Below are 18,966 nucleotides of genomic sequence, written 5' to 3'. Positions count from 1 at the left end.
TCTTGTCACCATGGTTACCTGCACAAATAAGACTTACAAAACATGCTAGCACAGAATTGTCTTCACTTTAAGAGAAATTGTGCACCCCATTAAAAGCTTTCCTGAATAAGGCGTAACAAGAATGGTTTACTTGTAAAATGAAAATTGAGGTGCTTTGAACGTGCCAGAAAAGCTTTCACGAGCAATTCGTCTCATTACCAAAGCACCAATAAACACATTATCAAACAGTGACATGCCACATATACACAATGGAAGCCTACAACGTGCAGACCCCACCACAATACTATCACAAACAGATGACTTCTTCGCCTGGGTCAAACTGGTCCAAGTGAGTACAGTCTTTATTTTTCAAGCAATTGTACCTTCTGTACACATTTTTACAATGAGATTACCTCTAAGACCATGAGCACATACAGCATGTGCACACAGCAAAGGTCGGGCATCCCCGCACCTTGGGGAGCTCCAAATTGTCAGGATATCAACTATGGCAACCCTCCCAGTCAGTGCAAGGCAAGAAACACACAGCTTGAGTGATTTACATCAGTCGAGGTCAACATGGTCATCACAGTAGGGGCCATCACACAATGCAAGAGTCTGCTGTGGTCCAGCTGTTTTGCACATGAGGACCACTGCCCACTTGCAGTCCAAGGACACGCTGCTCCAAAATGTTCACCTTAACACCACTTTTCAAAATGCACAACAGTAACGTCTCAACACACGCCAAAGAGGCCAGCCAACCTGATGTTATGCACACTGAAGGGTGGCTGGCATGAGCACCAACAGATGGCACTCAATGGTAGCTTGGCATATCCAAAAACTGTTCCACAAATAACTGAAGCATCCTTTTTGAACTAGCAGGTGAACAGTTTTGCTAGAAGCAGCAGCTGCTACCACTAACACGTAAATGTTCATTTCTTTAATAATCAGTTTTGGAAGCCAATGGTCAACCATGCAAGCAGGACTTTGGAAAAAGCTTCCTTCAGCATAGACAAGGACAGCCTTGGCCAACATTACAGAAGCTGCACACAAGATCGTCTGTGCAAGTTAAAAATTACTACTATGTCAGTGCAAGTCTTCATCCGTTTCTTGTTTTTGTAAAGCTAATTAGGCCTACCTGCCTGCTGTGCCTGAGCAGATAGCTTTGGGGTGAGAAGACAAACACAGAATGCTGATGCACTACCAGAATTTTTCTTGGCTGATGCCAAAACACCAGCCTCACTTGATGGCAGTAGTGCATCTTTAGAGCACTCCCAACACTTTCTGCCAGCTGCCTCTAAGCTCTTTTAAGAGGTGTCCCAGACAGCTGCACCACTGGCTGCTTTGGTTGTACTATTGCAGAAAAAATGCATACTTCAGGATACGCTGAACATGTTTTCTATAAAACCTAATGCACAACCTTTCTTTACCTTAGTGGTGATAAGTGGTTCTGGTGACAGACAATGACACTAGTTTGAGCACTGGGTTGTAAGTTACCATGTGATCATCAGGAGTATGGAACACCAAAAGCAGTGATGCACAAAATTCAACTGTACTATTAACACACAAATGCAAATGGCACAAAAAGAGGCTTCTATAGCACAATAGATTCAAGAATAAAAATAGAATGTCAAACGCACTGATATAAACATGGCAGTCAAGAGAGGGTAAAGAAAGTACATCATAAGGAAATGCTACCTGAAGCAATCTAAAGTAGGGCACACAAAAGCAGTTGCTGAACACAGCTTAACATTAGCCCATGGGAAAGGCTTGCAAAGAAAACGAAGTGATATGAAGAAAAGCAAATTACTGCAAGAAAGTACGATTTAAACGGGCCAAATGCCAACCCCAAGAAAAAGCTTGAAAGAGATGAAAAGGCACTCGACATCCTCGCAAGAGCTTTGGGGAACAGCTGCAAGAGACAAGTTCCGCAGCAAGATTACAACTGCTCGGACCAGCAGGCCCACCGGAGAAGGGCAGCACCTGTATCTTCTGCCCGTGAATGGCATATGCCCTCGTGACTAGAAACCACGGAACCTGCCCAGAGCCAGTGATGCATTGTAGCAAATGCTATTCCTCCGGCAAACAAAAATAGAGCCTATGTACATATATATATATAACACATATATATATATATATATATATTTATGTATACTGCAATGATTCAAGATTACCCCTGAATCACATTCATACCCTGTTATGCAGCGGACTTGTGGAGAGAAATCAGCAATGATTGCAGCCAAGTAGAAAAGTACACGGGACGGGGGTAATGTGAGGAGCTTTCCAACCCTCAATGGCCCAGCAATGAGGTCGGAGAGGTTTAGATTAGGGCCAACTCAGGTGGCAGTTCCTGACATGCAGCAGCCTCCAGCGTGGCCTGCCGAATGGCTTCCTTGTAGGGACCCCGCTTTTTCTTGTTGTAGCGAGCCTTGAAGTCATCAAGAAAGGGACTCAGCTGGTGGCACGGCATGTAGGATGAGGTGGATGAGCCAAACCAGGCCACATGAGCCTGCTGGTTGATGGCAGCTCCATTGTCACGCTGCGACACACTCAGAGCAAGCACTTTGCCTGGCCACCATGGGAAACCATGGATCTTGCCCCAAACTATGTCACCCACAGCCATTTCACGGCCCCCATCAAGCGTGCAGCGTTTAACATTGTGTGTGCTGATGCGCATCATGAGTGGCTTCACCTTGTCCATTTCACGCAGTGGATCTAGTTTGGGAAACTCGGGTACATCACCACACTCACTACCAGAACCACTACTGGCTAGAAGGTCATCATACTTTGGGCTGCACCTCATGTATGCCTTGGCACCCAAGCGTCGCAGGCTGATCGATAGCTTATGTGAACGTCCTTCCTCCAGTAGGCCTTCAGCTGGTGCTGCTACTTCACTACCTTCCAGTCCGTAGTTAGGGCTGTTCTCTACATCATTCCGCGGCTCATCTGGTGGAGGCTCACGATGTCTCCGTTTACGCTTCAGTTTGTGCTTGTGATGCTTGACTTTGTGCTTTGCTAGGCTTGGAGAAGCTGGAGCAAGAACAGGACCTTTATGGTGATCTCGGCGAGCTTTCTTGAGAGCCTTCTTGGCAGCCCGGGCGCTACTTGTGTCTCTGGGTCTCACAGGCGAGCACTCTATGCTGCTGTCTCCATCTGTGTCACTGGCACCTGTGGACTGAAGCTTGGCTGGAATCTTGACAACTGTGCCTTTTCCTTGCGGGTTTGCAAATGAGATCTTAATCACAGGACTGGTTTTTGTCAGGGCTGCTCGAACAGGAACAAGTTTGCTGTGTGGTGTCACCAGTTCCATGGGGTCTGTGCTGCTTCGCGGAAGATCTTCATTGTCATTCCACTTACGCTTTCTCAAGATCATTCTATTGATTGCAGGAGGCATTAGTGCAACAGCCTGATATTCACTTTTGGACTGAAACTCTTCTGCTCCTGCCTGGGTAGGCAGTTGGGCATTCTTCAAGTCGAGGCTTTCGGCTACACTGGCATACACAGCATGCTTTGGCCTTGGAGACTCCTCTGTGCGAGGAGAGGGGGACGTCTGTATGATCATGGTGTCCTCATCATTTGCAACACCAGTTTTTGAAGGTATACGTGCTGGAACATCAGGTTCACATTTGGAAACAGGCAAGCAGCCAAGTGAACTAAGTACAGGAGGTGACTCCTTTTTAACACTCGAAAGCTGCACATTCTCAGAATTTTCATTGCAGATTGCCCGGCAATGTGAGCAAAGTACCTGTCTTGGGCGTAGTCGCCGCATACGCACACTTTGGTCACGGCTGTTGCGCCCTGTTGATTTGCGTGATTTCGCCCAGGATCGGCTTGGCACAGGGAGTTCATCACTGGGCTTTTCTTGGAAGTAGGTGTGTCTCTGTTTTAATGCATGAAATTTGTCATTTCTTTCTGCCACAGCTTCGGCAAGGGTCTTCGTGCTGCTGCCCCTTTGATCTTGATCTATCCCGCCCCAAGGGCTGATGCCAAACGGAATGTTCCTGAAACAACCACAAGGTACTGCCTCTTAAAACTAGCAAACAGAACATGACAGTTGCCTGGCTTGGCATTAATTGTGCTCCTGGCGCATCACTTGGCGTCCTGTCTCTCTATTCTTAATGCCCGACATCTCACGGTCATGCCTCTCTTCACTGACAAAAATATCAAATATACGACGCCATGTGTTTTGTCTCAGACAATGTGCAAGTAATATTCAGGTCTGAGGTGGCGGTCATAAAGAAAAGCAGGCAATGCACGCTTAGCAGCACATACGTTCGCGAAGGCGGCATAAATACAAGGCAACCGCAGGCCAATTTCTACAGCTAACTCGAACATATTTGTGCTGCTGAACGTCTGATGACAACACCTGCGCCGTGAGAGACGACGTAATGGAGGGGTTGGATTAATTTTCATCACGTGCGATACCTTTTTTTTTTAAATGTAAACTAATATTTCTCCACCAATGAACTTGTAACGCACGGAAACGCATTAAGTGTGAACGTTTCCCAGTGCGCAGGTAATTCAGCACAATGAATATTAAAGGAGGGGGTAAATAAACAACCTAGAATAATGGGTCGAAACGCTAAGCTTTGGGTAGTTCTGAACTTAGTGTCACACATTACTTCCCCCCTTTTCTTTGGCTTCTGGATTGGATTGGCGCGGCTCGCTACGTGCTTGCGCGCGCTTTTCCGAGCGCAGATTGGTGTGCGCCTGGTTTCTGCACTAGGCTGTTATGCGATCGCTTTTTCGAGCGCAGATTGATGTGAGCCTGGTTTCTGCACTAGGCTTTTGCACGATCGCCTGCTTTTTGCACTGGGCTTTCAGAAGGCGAAGTGAGCGTCGCTTACTGCAGGCGGCAAGTGATTTGGCTCATGTACTGCGTGAGCAAAAACATAGGCACGTGGCTCATGAAGGAGATGACCGGCGACTTGCTTAATCTGTCGGACCATGTCATCGCCGACTGGAGGAACTACGCTCGTGAGGTCGTGCGGGACGAGCTGCTGGCGCGACCCCCACTCGGTGGCCCCGGGAGGATTGTGCAAATTGATGAATGCCTCCTTCGCGGCAAGCGAAAATACAATCGAGGCCGCCTGATGACGGGCGACAACGTTCCGCCGAGCCGCCAAAATTACGGCGGCATTGCAGATCGTGGACCATGGGTATTCGGCATGATCTGCGTGACCACCGGGGAGCTCCGACTATTCAAGGTCGACCGACGAGACGCGGCGACGCTAGGCCCCATTATTGCAGCCAACGTTGAACCGGGAACCACCATCCACAGTGATGAATGGGCCCCATACAACTGCATCCCGAACTTGGTGGGGGCTAACGGAGCAAGACTGAATTTGCAATGGGAGGCTGTTAACCACAGCATGAACTTTGTAGACCCAATCACGGGCGCTCACACCCAGAAAATCGAAAGCTACTGGCAGAAGGTGAAGCGCTACCTCGACTCCGCCGGCTACAGGGTGACTCCACAGCTTCTCGAGTCGCACCTGATATGGCTATGGTGGGCATCGATTAATGGGCACATGCGCTGCAAGGACTCGTTTCTGCGTTTATTTGAAGCGATCGCACGGCGCTACCCACTGTGACATAGTAATGGAAAATAAAGCGCACTTTTCTGACCCTTTGCTTTTGTATGAATGTTTCCCGGCATTGCTGCGCGCTTCCATACACGGTAGGCCCGCGGCGCTGCACTTCCGCAGTAAGCGCGGAAGTTGTTCTTTATTCTATGGTAAGCGACGCTCACTTCGCCTTTTGAAAGCCCAGTGCAAAAAGCAGGCGATCGTGCAAAAGCCTAGTGCACAAACCAGGCTCACATCAATCTGCGCTCGAAAAAGCGATCGCATAACAGCCTAGTGCAGCAACCAGGCGCACACCAATCTGCGCTCGGAAAAGCGCGCGCAAGCACGTAGCGAGCCGCGCCAATCCAATCCAGAAGCCAAAGAAAAGGGGGGAAGTAATGTGTGACACTAAGTTCAGAACTACCAAGCTTTGTTCAATTAACTATTGACCTGCACAGATGCACACTGAAATATTTAACGCTAACGCAAATCGGCTATTACGCAAGTGAGAACTGTTCATTACAGACATTAGAAGTTTTATTTCCTGAATAAAAACGAGCGATGCAGTGTGCATATACCTTGCAAAGGCGAACAAGGCATGGAGCCTATGCATTGTGCATGCACAAACTCAAAATGGTCAAATCCTTAAATAATAGATGCACATCAATAAAATTGATATCAGTAGGTTCGCAATGACACAAAGAAATACTTTCTGGTAGCCGATTGCTTCTAAAATCGCGCAGAGTCGCGAAATTAAAGGCAACAGGCAGCTACCAACTAGGCCTATCTGGCCTCGTCGCTTAGAAGGAAACAGCCCCGGAGGGTTTCTTCGAAGCAAAATTTACTCACTTTTTCGTGACATCGAGCAGTGCGCCTTGAAATACCTTGCCGCTATAGTTAAAAGAAACTATGATAACGTCGATTAAAGCCTCCTCCACCATTACTGATATTTTAGATCCTTTTAAAAGTTTGGCTCCGTCTTCCACCGAACCCGCCATCGCGATCAGTGAGCCGTTCGTTCCATGGGGCTCGACACGGGCGACCACGCATGCGCACACGCCTATCTAGCGTGCGTTTCTTTGCATGACAGCGAGGAATCTGCACGAGGGAGACGATTATTCTGAGCAGTTTTCATCGCCGAATGAACTATGCGGGCATCCTGCGAGCTTCACCGTCGTCGCCGATACCTATCGTAGCTTTGAACTGCCTTTTGAACAGTCATTTGTGTTGGTGTGATGGAATGTCACTGTCGCTGTGTGTATTTGATATTTTTGCTCGAGGAGGAGGCGCTGGGATACCAGCAGTCGCATGTTTTACACTTTGCATGATTTGTGCAGCTGCTTCCGCGCTCTGTTGCCGTATTTTGTTTTTATTAGCTTATGGATCATTCATCGGTAATAATCCGCAGCAATTTGAGGCTATGCGCGACAATCGACGGCGCACAGCAGCAGCAGTTTTGGTGGGAGACATGTTGGCTTCCCCGCGTTCGCCACCGCCGCATACCGCCGTACCAATGTCGTCCGCGAAACAATGCGAAGTGCATTGGTAGCAGAGTACGCGTGTATCTGGGAATTCTTAGCGCGGCATAGACGCATGCATGCTTTTTATGCATATTGAATGTGGTGATATTGTTGGCTCATATAACTACAACCGGTGCAAATCGGCGAACTAAGGGGGCTCGATATCACTGACAACATGCGTGAAGCGAGCAGACAGTGAAGTCATGAATAGCATTTGGAAAATGAACTTATTGCTCATTTTCTGTACGCTTTCCCTGGCTTCACTCTAGTGGCATAGAGAAAGCTAGTGGTTTAAGTACGCCGTGAATCATGTCTGCTGTGTGACAAAGAATTATACATTCAAATATTTTTTAATATATTTTTCAGCAACTTGTAAGGAACAACGATGTTACTTGGGTATGTGGTCGTTAGCGTTACGTTTGAACAACGGTTCATATGTCATTCAGAGTTAATAAACGCCGCACTGGACGCCACTCGGCAAATTCTGCTATTTTCTGCATTTACGATCTGCTTCTTGAAGTGCAATGCGCACATTAGCGCTTGCACTTTTCTCCGGCATTTACACACAAGCGTGCAGCATATACGGATTTGGTAGTGCTGTTGCCTTTTTGGAGCTCATTTAATCGCTGCCAATGCTTAATAATGCTCATCACAGCGTTGTTCTGAAAGATTGATGACAATTAATTGTTTACACATTTTAAGATGAGACATTCAAGAGCATAAGTTTTAATTTTTGTGGATGGTCGCAATGCCGACGGCAGCAAAGCCGTTTTAGATCAGCACTGGGTGCGCCAAGAAACGAAATTTCGTCGCAGCCAATACGACTTCACAGAATTACACAAACCCATGCTATCATCACTCTGAAGCCGCAAGGCTTTCTCGTAATCCGTGCTCCGAAAGCTAAGACAGTCGAATGTGGACTTGTGACGAGACGGGCGCATTTTTGATCGCGATCGAGCCGGGGCGGGATAATTTATCGATCGCGATTGGCTCGCTTCCATGCTTGCGCAAATGAGCGAACCGCGATCGAGCCCGATCGCGATCAAAAATTGGCTAAAACCGTTAGAAACACGAGTCTTGCTACAACGAGATTTCGTGGGCTGACATTAAACATAGAAGTGCATGAAAGTGCATCGCTCAAAGAATCTCGCCGCCCAGTAGGCCCGGTCAGAGAGCATCTGTCCGGTCTTGGGTCGCTGAAAATCTATATAAAATTTAATCGTTTATTCTTGCACTTTCCCGCAAATAATTTTCAGAGAGCGTTTTGAACCGGAGAAGACGAGGAGAGAAAAGTCGTTTTCCTTCTCGTCGTTTCTCGTGCACTGCCGCGAGTGGCTGCGAACTGGCGTCGGGTAAAGGAAGCGATTCGCGGCTCCGCCCGCTGTCACCCGTTTTTTATTACCTTTTGTTTGTGTTGCTTCGCTCGCGTTCTGCGCAGTGCGCCCTGGTGCGCCGCTGTATGGCTGTATCGCTTGATCAGCGCGAAGTTGTAATTTGTACTACATGCGGTGAAGAGGAGAGAGAGCTACGCTTTCGCGACGGCGGGCGTTGTCAGTAATCGTTTACAACAGTGTTCTCGGAGATTAGTATCAGTAGCGACTATATGCGTCGGTCACTTTCGCACGCTGTTGACAGCTTCAGCGTGTCTCGCAGCTTTCGGAACGCTGCACGGCTTTCGTGAGCGCTCGAACGCGTACATGGTTGTGCATCGCCTGAATCGTTTTCGTGGATAATACCGCTCATGGGCTGGCAATCGTTGTGGTTACTATCTGGCCAGCTTATTACATACGGCCCTCTGTCATGATGCGTGGCTAAACGATCTCTGGTGACGGGTATTGAGAAATCGCAGGAATACAAGCGATATTCAGAACCATATATACACCCAGGGATGCTCTAAAAAAGACTGGTCTATATTGCATTGACAAGTTCGTTCCTGACAAATATGTTCGGACTAACAAAAAAAAAAAAAATCCGTGGATGACCAGAGAAATGATCCATCTACGCCGTAGACAAAAAACGAGCCAAAAAAAAAAAAACAAGAAATCCCTCAGCATAATTACTGGTCTAAAAGACAAGCTTGTTACTCAAGTTTCCGATGCCAAAGTTAGATATTTCACTAAATCATTGCCTGGCTTCTTGATAAAGAGCCCTGATAAATTCTGGCGATATCTAGAAAAGACAAATGCTGTACCCCGTGAAATATTCGTTGACGGTTGTCTCGTGAATGATGCCCAAAAATTGCTGAGCAATTTAACCATTACTTCTGTTCCATATTTACCACTTCCGAGCACGAGGCAACGCATGATGAAACTCTTTCAGTAATATGTCCCGATTTTCTAACATATATGCAGGTGTACTGTGTCAGCTACATAAACTGAAAACGAAATTCTCAGCTGGTCCGGATAATATTCCGAACACATTTTTGCGCAAGTATGCCGAACCGGTTGTACATATTTTAACACGTTTTCTGTCTTTCCTTTGAAAATTCCTCAATTCCTGATAATTGGCGAACGGCACGTGTAGTGCCAGCGTTTAAAAAAGGCGATCGTCTGAACGTTGGCAACTACACAGGCCTATTTCTTTAACTTGCACGACATGTACACTATTAGAACACATAGTCACACATTACATCTCCTTTCTTGAAGAAAATAATTATCTGTCGCCTTTCCAGCACGGCTTTAGGAAACAATTATCAACAACAACACAACTGGTCACAACAATTCACGAGTTCGCCGCATCGCTTGATACGGGAAATCAAATGGATTATATGCTTGGATCTTAGTAAGGCGCCCGACCTCATCGCGCACAGCAAACTCATTTCGAAATTACACCGCATAGCCTACCTGTTAATCTGGTTAACTGGATTCGTTCCTACCTTTCTGATCGCAAACAATACGTACAAGTGAGTGACTGCGCGTCTGGCGTTCTGCCTGTAACATCAGGAGTCCCTCAAGGTAGCGTTTTGGGACCTGTTCCTTTTTTAGTGTACATAAATGGCATTGTTACCCCCATAGATACGTCAAAAATATGTATAATTTTTTTTTGCAGATGACTGCATAGTTTTTAAAACCGTTATCATTCCTAGCAATCAAGAATGCATACAATCTAATCTATGTGCCGTTTCTAAGTGGTGTAAGGATTGGTCCATGAAACTAAACATTGGTAAATCAGTCTTCATGCGCATTACACACATAAGGCCCTTTTAATTACGAGTATTCTCTCAATAATTGCCATCTGACCGAGGTTGACGAATATAAATATTTAGGTATTACGATTGCAAACCGCTTAACATGGTCAAGTCATGTTACTAGAAGATGCTCATCCGCATCTAAAAAGCTCGGTTTCTTGAGGCACGAACTTAAGACAGCTCCATCAGAAATAATACTACTGGCCTATAATGCATTTATAGGACCTAAATTAGATTGCGCCAGTGTCGTTTGGGATCCATATCTCAAGAAAGGTATTAGGAAACGAGATGCTGCAACGAAAAGCGGTCCGTTTTATATTTAATGCTTACCAGAGAAATGACTCGCCGTCAACGCTCATAGCTAACATCCCTGTTTTACAACACCGAAGAGCAATTGCTAGGCCACCCGCCGTGGTTGCTCAGTGGCTATGGTGTTAGGCTGCTGAGCACGAGGTAGCGGGATCGAATCCCTGCCACGGCGGCCGCATTTCGATGGGGGCGAAAACACCTGTGTAATTAGGTTTAGGTGCACGTTAAAGAACCCCAGGTGGTCGAAATTTCCGGAGTCCTCCAATACAGCGTGTCTCATAATCAGAAAGTGGTTTTGGCACGTTAAACCCCATAATTTAAATTTAATTGCTAGGTTGAAATTTCTCCTCTCGCTATATTTTGGTAAATTGAACATTAAACCTGAAACTTACTTAACACACCGAATTTATAGGCAAACTAGACACACGCATGCTCATACTCTTGAACCTTGCTTTACGCGCACAAATTTTTTCATGTATTCTTTTTTCCTGGGACCATAAAAGAATGGAATTTGTTACCGTTGGAAGCATTTTGTGATAGGTATAATCCTGACTTTGAGAGCTGTGTACCTTTCTGTTCACACCACATGGTACGCACTGCGGTGGTTTTTTTTTTTCATATTGCGTATTTGTTTGGTTGTCCTTTGCACTTTCGCTCTGTCCTGCTGACTTTTTATTATAATTATTTATTATGCTGTCTTCTACCGTTCCGCTATGTTTTTTCAGTTTTCTTTATTTCTTTTGTCAACTACTTTGTTACGCCCCCCTGCTTGGTCTTTCGAGCGCAGCATGTAAATAAAAAATAAATATATACTATATTACGTTTTGTGCTGCACGTAGGCGGATAATTTGTCCTCTTGAGATACGATGACTGCTACGTCATGAACTTTTTTTTTTCAGAAACTGCGCGTAGGCGGATAATTCTACCTCTACGATGGCTGCTACGTTATGAACCAATTTTTATTGCGACAGCATAATTTCTCACCGCCTGCCTCGAGTCACACAGCACCGTGTGGCAGTCGCGGTCGGCGATGGCCACCTCCCCCGCTTGCTCTGCCTTGGTGCATCTAGTGCTGGCGGTCGTGCGAACGGTGCTGGTCGCACGACCGCACCGGTCTCCCAAAGGCAGGACAGCGAAGGAAGCGGTGCGCATACTGCAGGCATCCAAGAACGACGACGGCAGCAAACGACAAGTGAGAATCAAGTGGTTCCCGGCGCTCACGGGCGACGCGTCGGACCGCAACGCCAACCAAAACGAGACGGCACACGCCGAGGCGCGCGCTATAACGCACCGCGCATCGGTCGACTGGCCGCTGTGGTTCAGCACCAAGGACCGAATGACTGAATACAACGAGATAAGGCTTTCCGCGTGACTCGCAGAACTCTCCCACCCCCTTGCTCGGGGCTGCGTCGAGAGCAAGCCGTTTTATTCAGACAGCTGCAGACGGGCTCATTCCCCAGCCCGTAGCTGATGCACAGAATGTATTCTGAGACGCACCCGACAGACAAGTGCAGAATCTGCCGAAGGGAAACGGCCGGCTTCGCACACATGCTGTGGAATTGCACCAAGTACCAGGAAGAAGCCAATCCCGCCGCGACTCGAAGCAGCCGCAGGGAGCGACAATCAAAACGAACAAATTTGGGCCGTCCAGCAGGTCATCGAGGCGCTGGCCCGGCATGGTCCCAGCGAGCCGGCAACGGCGAGCGGGGGACCAGGCCGCGCGGCCGGCGCCCAGGTGACGACGTTGGCCCCGTCCGGAGTGCGTTTTACTCCAGGCTCAGATAAACGTTTTACCAATCCAAATATTGCGATAGCAATTATATGGACACTCCAGGCGGATTTCTGCCGTCGCCGTGAGGTCATAGTGAGGTTCCGTATGAGTGAAAGCGCGTGAGGGTGAGTCGGCGAACGCGGTTCAATGTGCATGAGCGAGGAACGCGGCCCGGATGCGTGCCCTCTCCTGTGTTTCGCGAGGCAGGGGGGTGAGGCGAGGAAGGAGGGGCGTTGTTCTCAGGCGGCTGCTACGATGCCTCGATGTCCTCCTCGCCCGCCGCTCATTACTGAGCGGACACAACCGCGGCGTTTACTGCGGCGTTGGCCACGCGAATCGCGGACGCCGTAGGAACGCGCTGCCGGCGCCCGTGTGTCTTGAAAGCGGTCTGCGATGTTTGCATAGTGTGTGTAGTGCGGTAGCTTCGTATGCGCTGTGCTTTCGACGTTTAGTACGCGTTGAAGCGACAAATGCGCTGAGGTCAATTGGCTCGCGGCCACTGCAGCGATTCCTAACTCCAGCGCTTTCACAGTTTCCGCTATCATCGAGCAATGTGTGTTCATGTGTGCCTGTGCGCGCGTGACACCGTGCTGTTTAGTTAAAACACGTTGACGGGCTAGTTGGTTTGAATCCATGATAGAATGTGTAAGCGCAACTAAACAAGGACGTAGAAAGAAGCAGACACACAAATACGGCCCTGTCTCCGTGTGTCTGTTTCTTTTACGTCCTAGTTGAGTCACGCTTACGCATTCTATCATTGTTAATTTAGTAAGCGAATGTTTACAAGTTCATATGGCCGATAAAACTACTATATAGTTGCTTCGTACAGCTACCTACTAATTTGCTATCGCAATCGGTGCATCGCCTTTCCGGCGGAACTGCGAATATTTTTTTTTACAGCGAAGCTGTTAGCCTCTAGTTGGTCGGGATTTTTGGTGCGCTCGTACTCGCGCAAGAACAGTACCGCCACCTAATGGCTGCGGCCACTCAGACGTCAGACGACAGCTGGAAAAGGGCTTTGCCTTTGAGTTTCCGCTTAACAGGATTATGTTTTCGCTTGCAATCCGAAGCTATGTCTGCAGTTTGTGTGTAAGTCGTATTTTACGAATTTTCTGACGCAATTTACTTTGAAAAATTCAATTAGTTCAATAACGCACCTGCGCTTGGTGGAGGGCCTAGAAGGAGGATTAAACTAATTCAAATCTGTGGTTTTGCGTGCCAAAACCACGATCTGATTATGAGGCACACCGTAGTTGGGGACTGTGGATTAATCCTGACCACCTGGGATTTTTTTAACGAGCCCCCAATGCACGGGACTCCCACGAGCTTACTGGCATTTCGTCTCTATCGAAATGCGACCGCGATTTGATCCCGCGATCTCGTGTTTAGCAGCACAACGTCATAGGCGCTAAGCTACCGCGGGGGGTGAGGAGGAGGATGTACGCGGCATTTCCGCACGCGTGCGTGCGTGACGTACGTCGCTTGTGGTGGTGGTGCTTGTCTAACGTCAGCAACAGCTATCGCTGTACATCCATTCTCACAGGGTGAAATGGCGGCGGATTTCTTTTTAATTAGTCGATTAAGCATTTCAATTTTTTGTGCACGTAATGTCCGCCTTTTTGGAATAGATTAGCTCGTGGACTAAAATTGTGCTATCTGCCGCAGGCAATATTTAAATATGTATGAAAGTGTTCGCTGAAACGCCCGGTATAGTACGGTGCGAAGAGAGGTTTTATATAGACCAGTTTCTAGTAGACGAAACAAAACGAAGGCACAATGAAGCGCTGTCGAACAGTTACGGTTTAATTCGCCAACATTATTGAACTTTTTTCTTCAAGACATTCTGCGCTTCTTGCGCTCAGTGGCAGCGAGTATGTATACACCAGGAAAAAGACTCTCCTCCAGAACGAGCCAGGGTACGCGGGCATGCACATTCGAAACCCGGTTAGGAAGGTTGAACACCGAAGATAGGGTGGAAGTGTAAAGAAAAAGAACAAGAAACACTAGGCAGAGACAAGAAAATGTGTGGAGCATAGTTTTATTTCATCAGCTGCAATGGAAGGACGGAACAAGACTTCAGAAATGCTTCGGCACCTCAGTCAAGTGGCCGCGCCTTCGTCGCACGTACGACGGTTCCGTGAAATCCCGTGGGCTGCGTTCCGCTCCCTGGCGACATGCGTTCGGATTGGTATTGGTAGGAGGCGGTTCCCGCCAGCGTATTCATTCTTTGTGGATTAATAATGGCGCGGGAAAATCTTCCAAACCGAACTCGTTCCAGCTGCATCACCGGAATATGGTCGGAACCGCGCACTCTTTCTACCGCACGCCCGATCGCTGGCTGTCAAGTATTCTCTCTCTCTCCTTTACCAGCACGAAATAAGCTCGAGGATGTTACCTTCGTACTCTCAACCTTATCTCAGGTAGCGCCTGCTTCGCAAAACCTTCGCGACACGTGTTGTTCTGCATAGCAACCGTTCGGCAACCTTCAAGAAAGGCGCTTTGCCTGCGCCGGGGCAGTGACCAAGTGTCCTCGGACGGCTAAAGCATTGATGACGTATTATGCTACCCTTGGCTTCAGCGTTATTTTATTTTCACTAAACAGCGGGGCATTTTCTTCCTTCGCACCCGGCACTGTATCCAGAAGGAAACACACAAGCTGTCATTAGAAGAGGGCGCGGTTTTCTTCACAAGTGCTGCGACACCTGTGCTAAATGTCAGATGTCATCAAGTATAGTCAGATATATTCTTTAAAATTATGGGGTTTTACGTGCCAAACCCATGATCTCATTATAAGGCACACCGTAGTGGGGGACTCCGGAATAATATGAACCATCTGGGGTTCTTTAACGTGCACCTAAACATAAGTACACGGCAGTGGCGTAGCCAGAAATTTCGTTCGGAGAGGGAGGGGGGGGCTCACGTTGGAGCTCGGCTTCCTCACAGGATTTGCCGAGGGATCAATTACATGAATAATAACTGCATTGTCATTGCCAAAGTTGCTTCAAACGAATTTTTGGACACTGCTCACTGTCAATAGTAGTAATATATGTAATTTTCATAAAAGAATATATTCTTATGTCCCAAAAATTGTGCCAGAAATAGCGGATATCAATGCTTCCATGTCTTTTGCCTGTTTAATAAGAAAGAAAATATCACACGAACTATAGAACTATATCAGCGCGAAACCAGCAAAACAGTGCATACCGCTGATATGATAACTAAAAAGGCCATGAAATGAACAAGTTGAGGACAAATATTCTAATGAAAATTTGTCATTCAAGAACCTTGTTTACATTTTTGTGCATATGCAACGGCCAGGGAAACATCTCAGTGACGCTGTTCTTCGTTCCAGTGTAGTGCGCAGGAGCAGCTGTCACGGTCGTGTATTGTAATTGCACCGAAATTGTAGTCGCAACAGAGATCCCATATAAAAAGCAGCAGTTTTGCAAAATATACGTTAAAAATGCGAAGTACAATTGAATACACAAATTGCGAAGATAAAGCTTGATAAAAAGCAAGAAAGTGTCTCTGGAAACAAAGTTCACTGCATGTATCCACAAAAAATCGCAACAAGATATTTAAATATACGTATAAGTATCCAATACACGTACGTATCTACGTAAAAGTCACTGTATACAGGGTGTTTCAGCTAACTTAAGCCAGAGTTAAAAAATATGCTGATGCACTCTGAGACGACGCGACCACGTGCATGTTGCTCACTTTTGTATGTAATGTGTCGCTATATTTTTTGTATTTTGCTTAATTCAATTTTTAGTCAAGATTACTAAACCAACTTATGAAGTAACGAAGCTAGGAAAAAAATTCTAATTAGAAAATTGCAGAGCGGTTTGCAAAACGTCCGAATAAACAGTTTTGTCTTTCTGTATATATATATTAAGTATTAGTGTATTTCAGTTTGCTGATGATGCCTGCGAAATACAAAACACCGAGTGACATGCCCGCTTGCGCGTCATGATTGCATTGCTCCCGAACGTTCCACACGCAAACAGCCAGGCGCGCTGCCGCTTAAAAGGCGACAAGGGAGCCACGTAGGCATTGGCTGTGCCATTTACGCCAGTGATGTGCTCCCCTCGAGAAAGTTTGTTATAGCGTTAAGCAGACATAGCGCTTATCGCTTGTGCTGCCGGAAGTAACAGGTCCGTCATATTGCGATAGCGGTATAAGCAAACTGAACATCCCTACATAAAAAACTCAGTTTTCAGAAAGCTGAAAAGGGTAGAATAAGAGTATCCTAACTGACCACACGCAGTCTTTCACTAAATTTACGTTTATTTTTCATACGCTTTCTCAGCAAGCGTTCGAAGAGGTCACCTTCTGCAGTGATACAACACTGGGATATTCTTACAAAGCTTGCTGTCGCTGCCTTGAGCACCGTCGGTGAAATGCTGTGGCACACTTAAGTTATATTCGTCTGTAAGGCTTCTGGAGTCGTCGTTTCCGTCGTGTATAAGTGATCCTTAATATAGCCACATAATAAAAAGTCAAGAGGGTTGAGGTCGGGTGACCTTGCCAGCCACAGGACAGGCCAGTTTCAACCTATCCATTGCCCTGAGAAGGTAACATCAAGCCATGCTCGTGCTTGGCTGCAGCTGTGGGCTGGGGCCCCGTCGTGCTAATACCACATTACGTCAAGCTGGGCTAGTGGCAAGTTGCAGCAGAAGTCTTCAACCGGCCCTTTGGGGAACTCACATACGTCTTGCCGATGAGAGTGCTAAACACTGGGCCAATCACTGTGCTGTCATATATTCCGTACCAAACGTTAAACGACCACTGATATTGGTGGTGTGATATTCCTAGCCAGTGGGGATTTTGCTCAATTCAATAGTGTGAGTTGCGGATGTTGGCAATTTCGTGAAATGCGTCAGTTGCGTCAGTTGGTTACTATGTTTACTTAAAACTTGTGTTCGAGCGAAATACTGCTCCTCCTGAAGCAAAATCCAATTCGCAAAGGCAAGTCTCTTTTGGAGATCCCTTGACTCCTGGCATTGATGCAACTGCAGATGATAGGGGGGCAGTCCAGTTGTTTTCAAAATCATCCAGGCAATTGAATTGGACACACCGAGCTGTGCGCTCGCGCTGCGCGTGCTAGCGTGTGGATTAGCCGCCACGAAAGACAAAACATCGAAGCGAACCTCATTATTTATGAGTGAAGCTCTCTGTCTCTTTCTTGTGAAGCTGCCGGCTTGCTTCAGCGACTCGTAGGTGTTGAATATTGTCATTGGGCTCGGTCGCGTACCCGGGTGCCAGCTTCGAAATATTCTTGCAGCCTGCCGTCTCTGTCCGCCTGCAGCTCCTACGGTAAAGAACATGTCTGCTTTTTCCTCATTGGAAAAAGGCGTCACGAAAATGATCGTGCGTAAACAGCTGATGCGCGATAGTCTGTTTATCGCTGTCTGGAACTGCCACCTATCACCACCACCACGTCCGTCAGTCGCTTTACGCAGCGCAGGAGATAACGGTTGCCAGCTTAAATCGGACAGCCAAAAAGGGACAGGGCTTGCGTCGCTGCCCTGCTGTTTCTTAAACGGCAGTGCACCCGTAGCTGTTTGTGTGCAGAACGCTTGGGAGCAGTGCAATCACGACGCGCAAGCGGGCGGGTCACGTTGTTTTTTGTATTTTGCCGGCATCCGCAGTGAGCTGAAAAGTACTAATACTTAATAGATATAACGACAGAAACTACTTATTCGGACGTTTTTCAAACCACTCTGAAACTTTCTAACTGAAAATTTTTTCCTAGTTTCGTTGCTTCTGAAGTTAGTTAATTAATCTTCACTAATTATATAATTAAACAAAATACAAGAATAGCGTGACACACTGCATACCTAAGTGAGCAACATGGAGTTGGTCGCGTCGTCTTAGAGTGCATCGGCATATTATTAAATCTGGATAATGTTTGTGAAAACAACCTGTATAATGCGTCAAATACAAGGCAAATAAACATCGTGCGCAATCACAGATTCACAGATCACAGAACACTCGGCATTGTTGCTCAGTGGCTATGGTGTTGGGTTGCTGAGCACGAAGTCGCGGGATCGAATCCCGGCCACGGCGTCCGCATTTCGATGGGGGCGAAATGTGAAGACACCCATGTACTAGATTTAAGTGCACGTCAAGGAACACCAGCTGGTCGAAATTTCCGGAGTCCTCCACTATGGCGTGCCTAATCATCAGAAAGCGGTTTTGGCAAGTAAAACCCCAATATTTTCGATCACAGAATCCTAAGGCCCGCCCACCCTCTCTCCACTGCCCCGAAAAATCGCGCGCGACGGAAGGCGGCGCGCTTCCTCCTCGCTTTTCTCCGTTGCGCACACAAGACTGACCACACCACCGTCGGCTCAACCCCCCCCCCCCCCCCCCCCCACCGCGCGGTTTCACTCTCACATACAGCATGCGGCGCGCGCTTACGATGATGTCGCCCTTTGACTTCATACGGAACATGATGGCGACGGCGTCGACAAGTATGCGCCTTGAGTGTCTATATAATTGCTATCGCAATAATGTAATAAGAGTATCCGGCAACTGAAGAATCCCGTAGCCCATTACATTTCGCAAAAGAACAAAATCGAACTTTCACCATGCGGAAATTCGCTGCGCCGCAACAATGTCTTTCTGTGT

The 18,966-nt window shown here is 47.2% G+C and overlaps 1 protein-coding gene across 1 annotated transcript; it reads right to left on the bottom strand.

The window, feature by feature from the left end:
- Window positions 1-323: 323 nt before the first annotated feature.
- Window positions 324-7,473, bottom strand: LOC135915586 (PWWP domain-containing protein 2B-like). The gene is made up of 2 exons (XM_065448698.1): window positions 6,393-7,473; window positions 324-3,977 (listed from the first exon to the last, which is right to left on the bottom strand). The coding sequence occupies exons 1-2, from the start codon at window positions 6,539-6,541 to the stop codon at window positions 2,297-2,299; spliced, it is 1,830 nt and encodes a 609-aa protein (XP_065304770.1). The 5' UTR covers window positions 6,542-7,473; the 3' UTR covers window positions 324-2,296.
- Window positions 7,474-18,966: the final 11,493 nt, after the last annotated feature.

The sequence above is a fragment of the Dermacentor albipictus genome, chromosome 1, assembly GCF_038994185.2.
Source record: "Dermacentor albipictus isolate Rhodes 1998 colony chromosome 1, USDA_Dalb.pri_finalv2, whole genome shotgun sequence".
In the NCBI taxonomy this organism is placed as follows: Eukaryota; Metazoa; Arthropoda; class Arachnida; order Ixodida; family Ixodidae; genus Dermacentor; species Dermacentor albipictus.
Note: the sequence above shows the minus strand (reverse complement) of the source record. Positions and strands in the feature narration are given on the sequence as shown.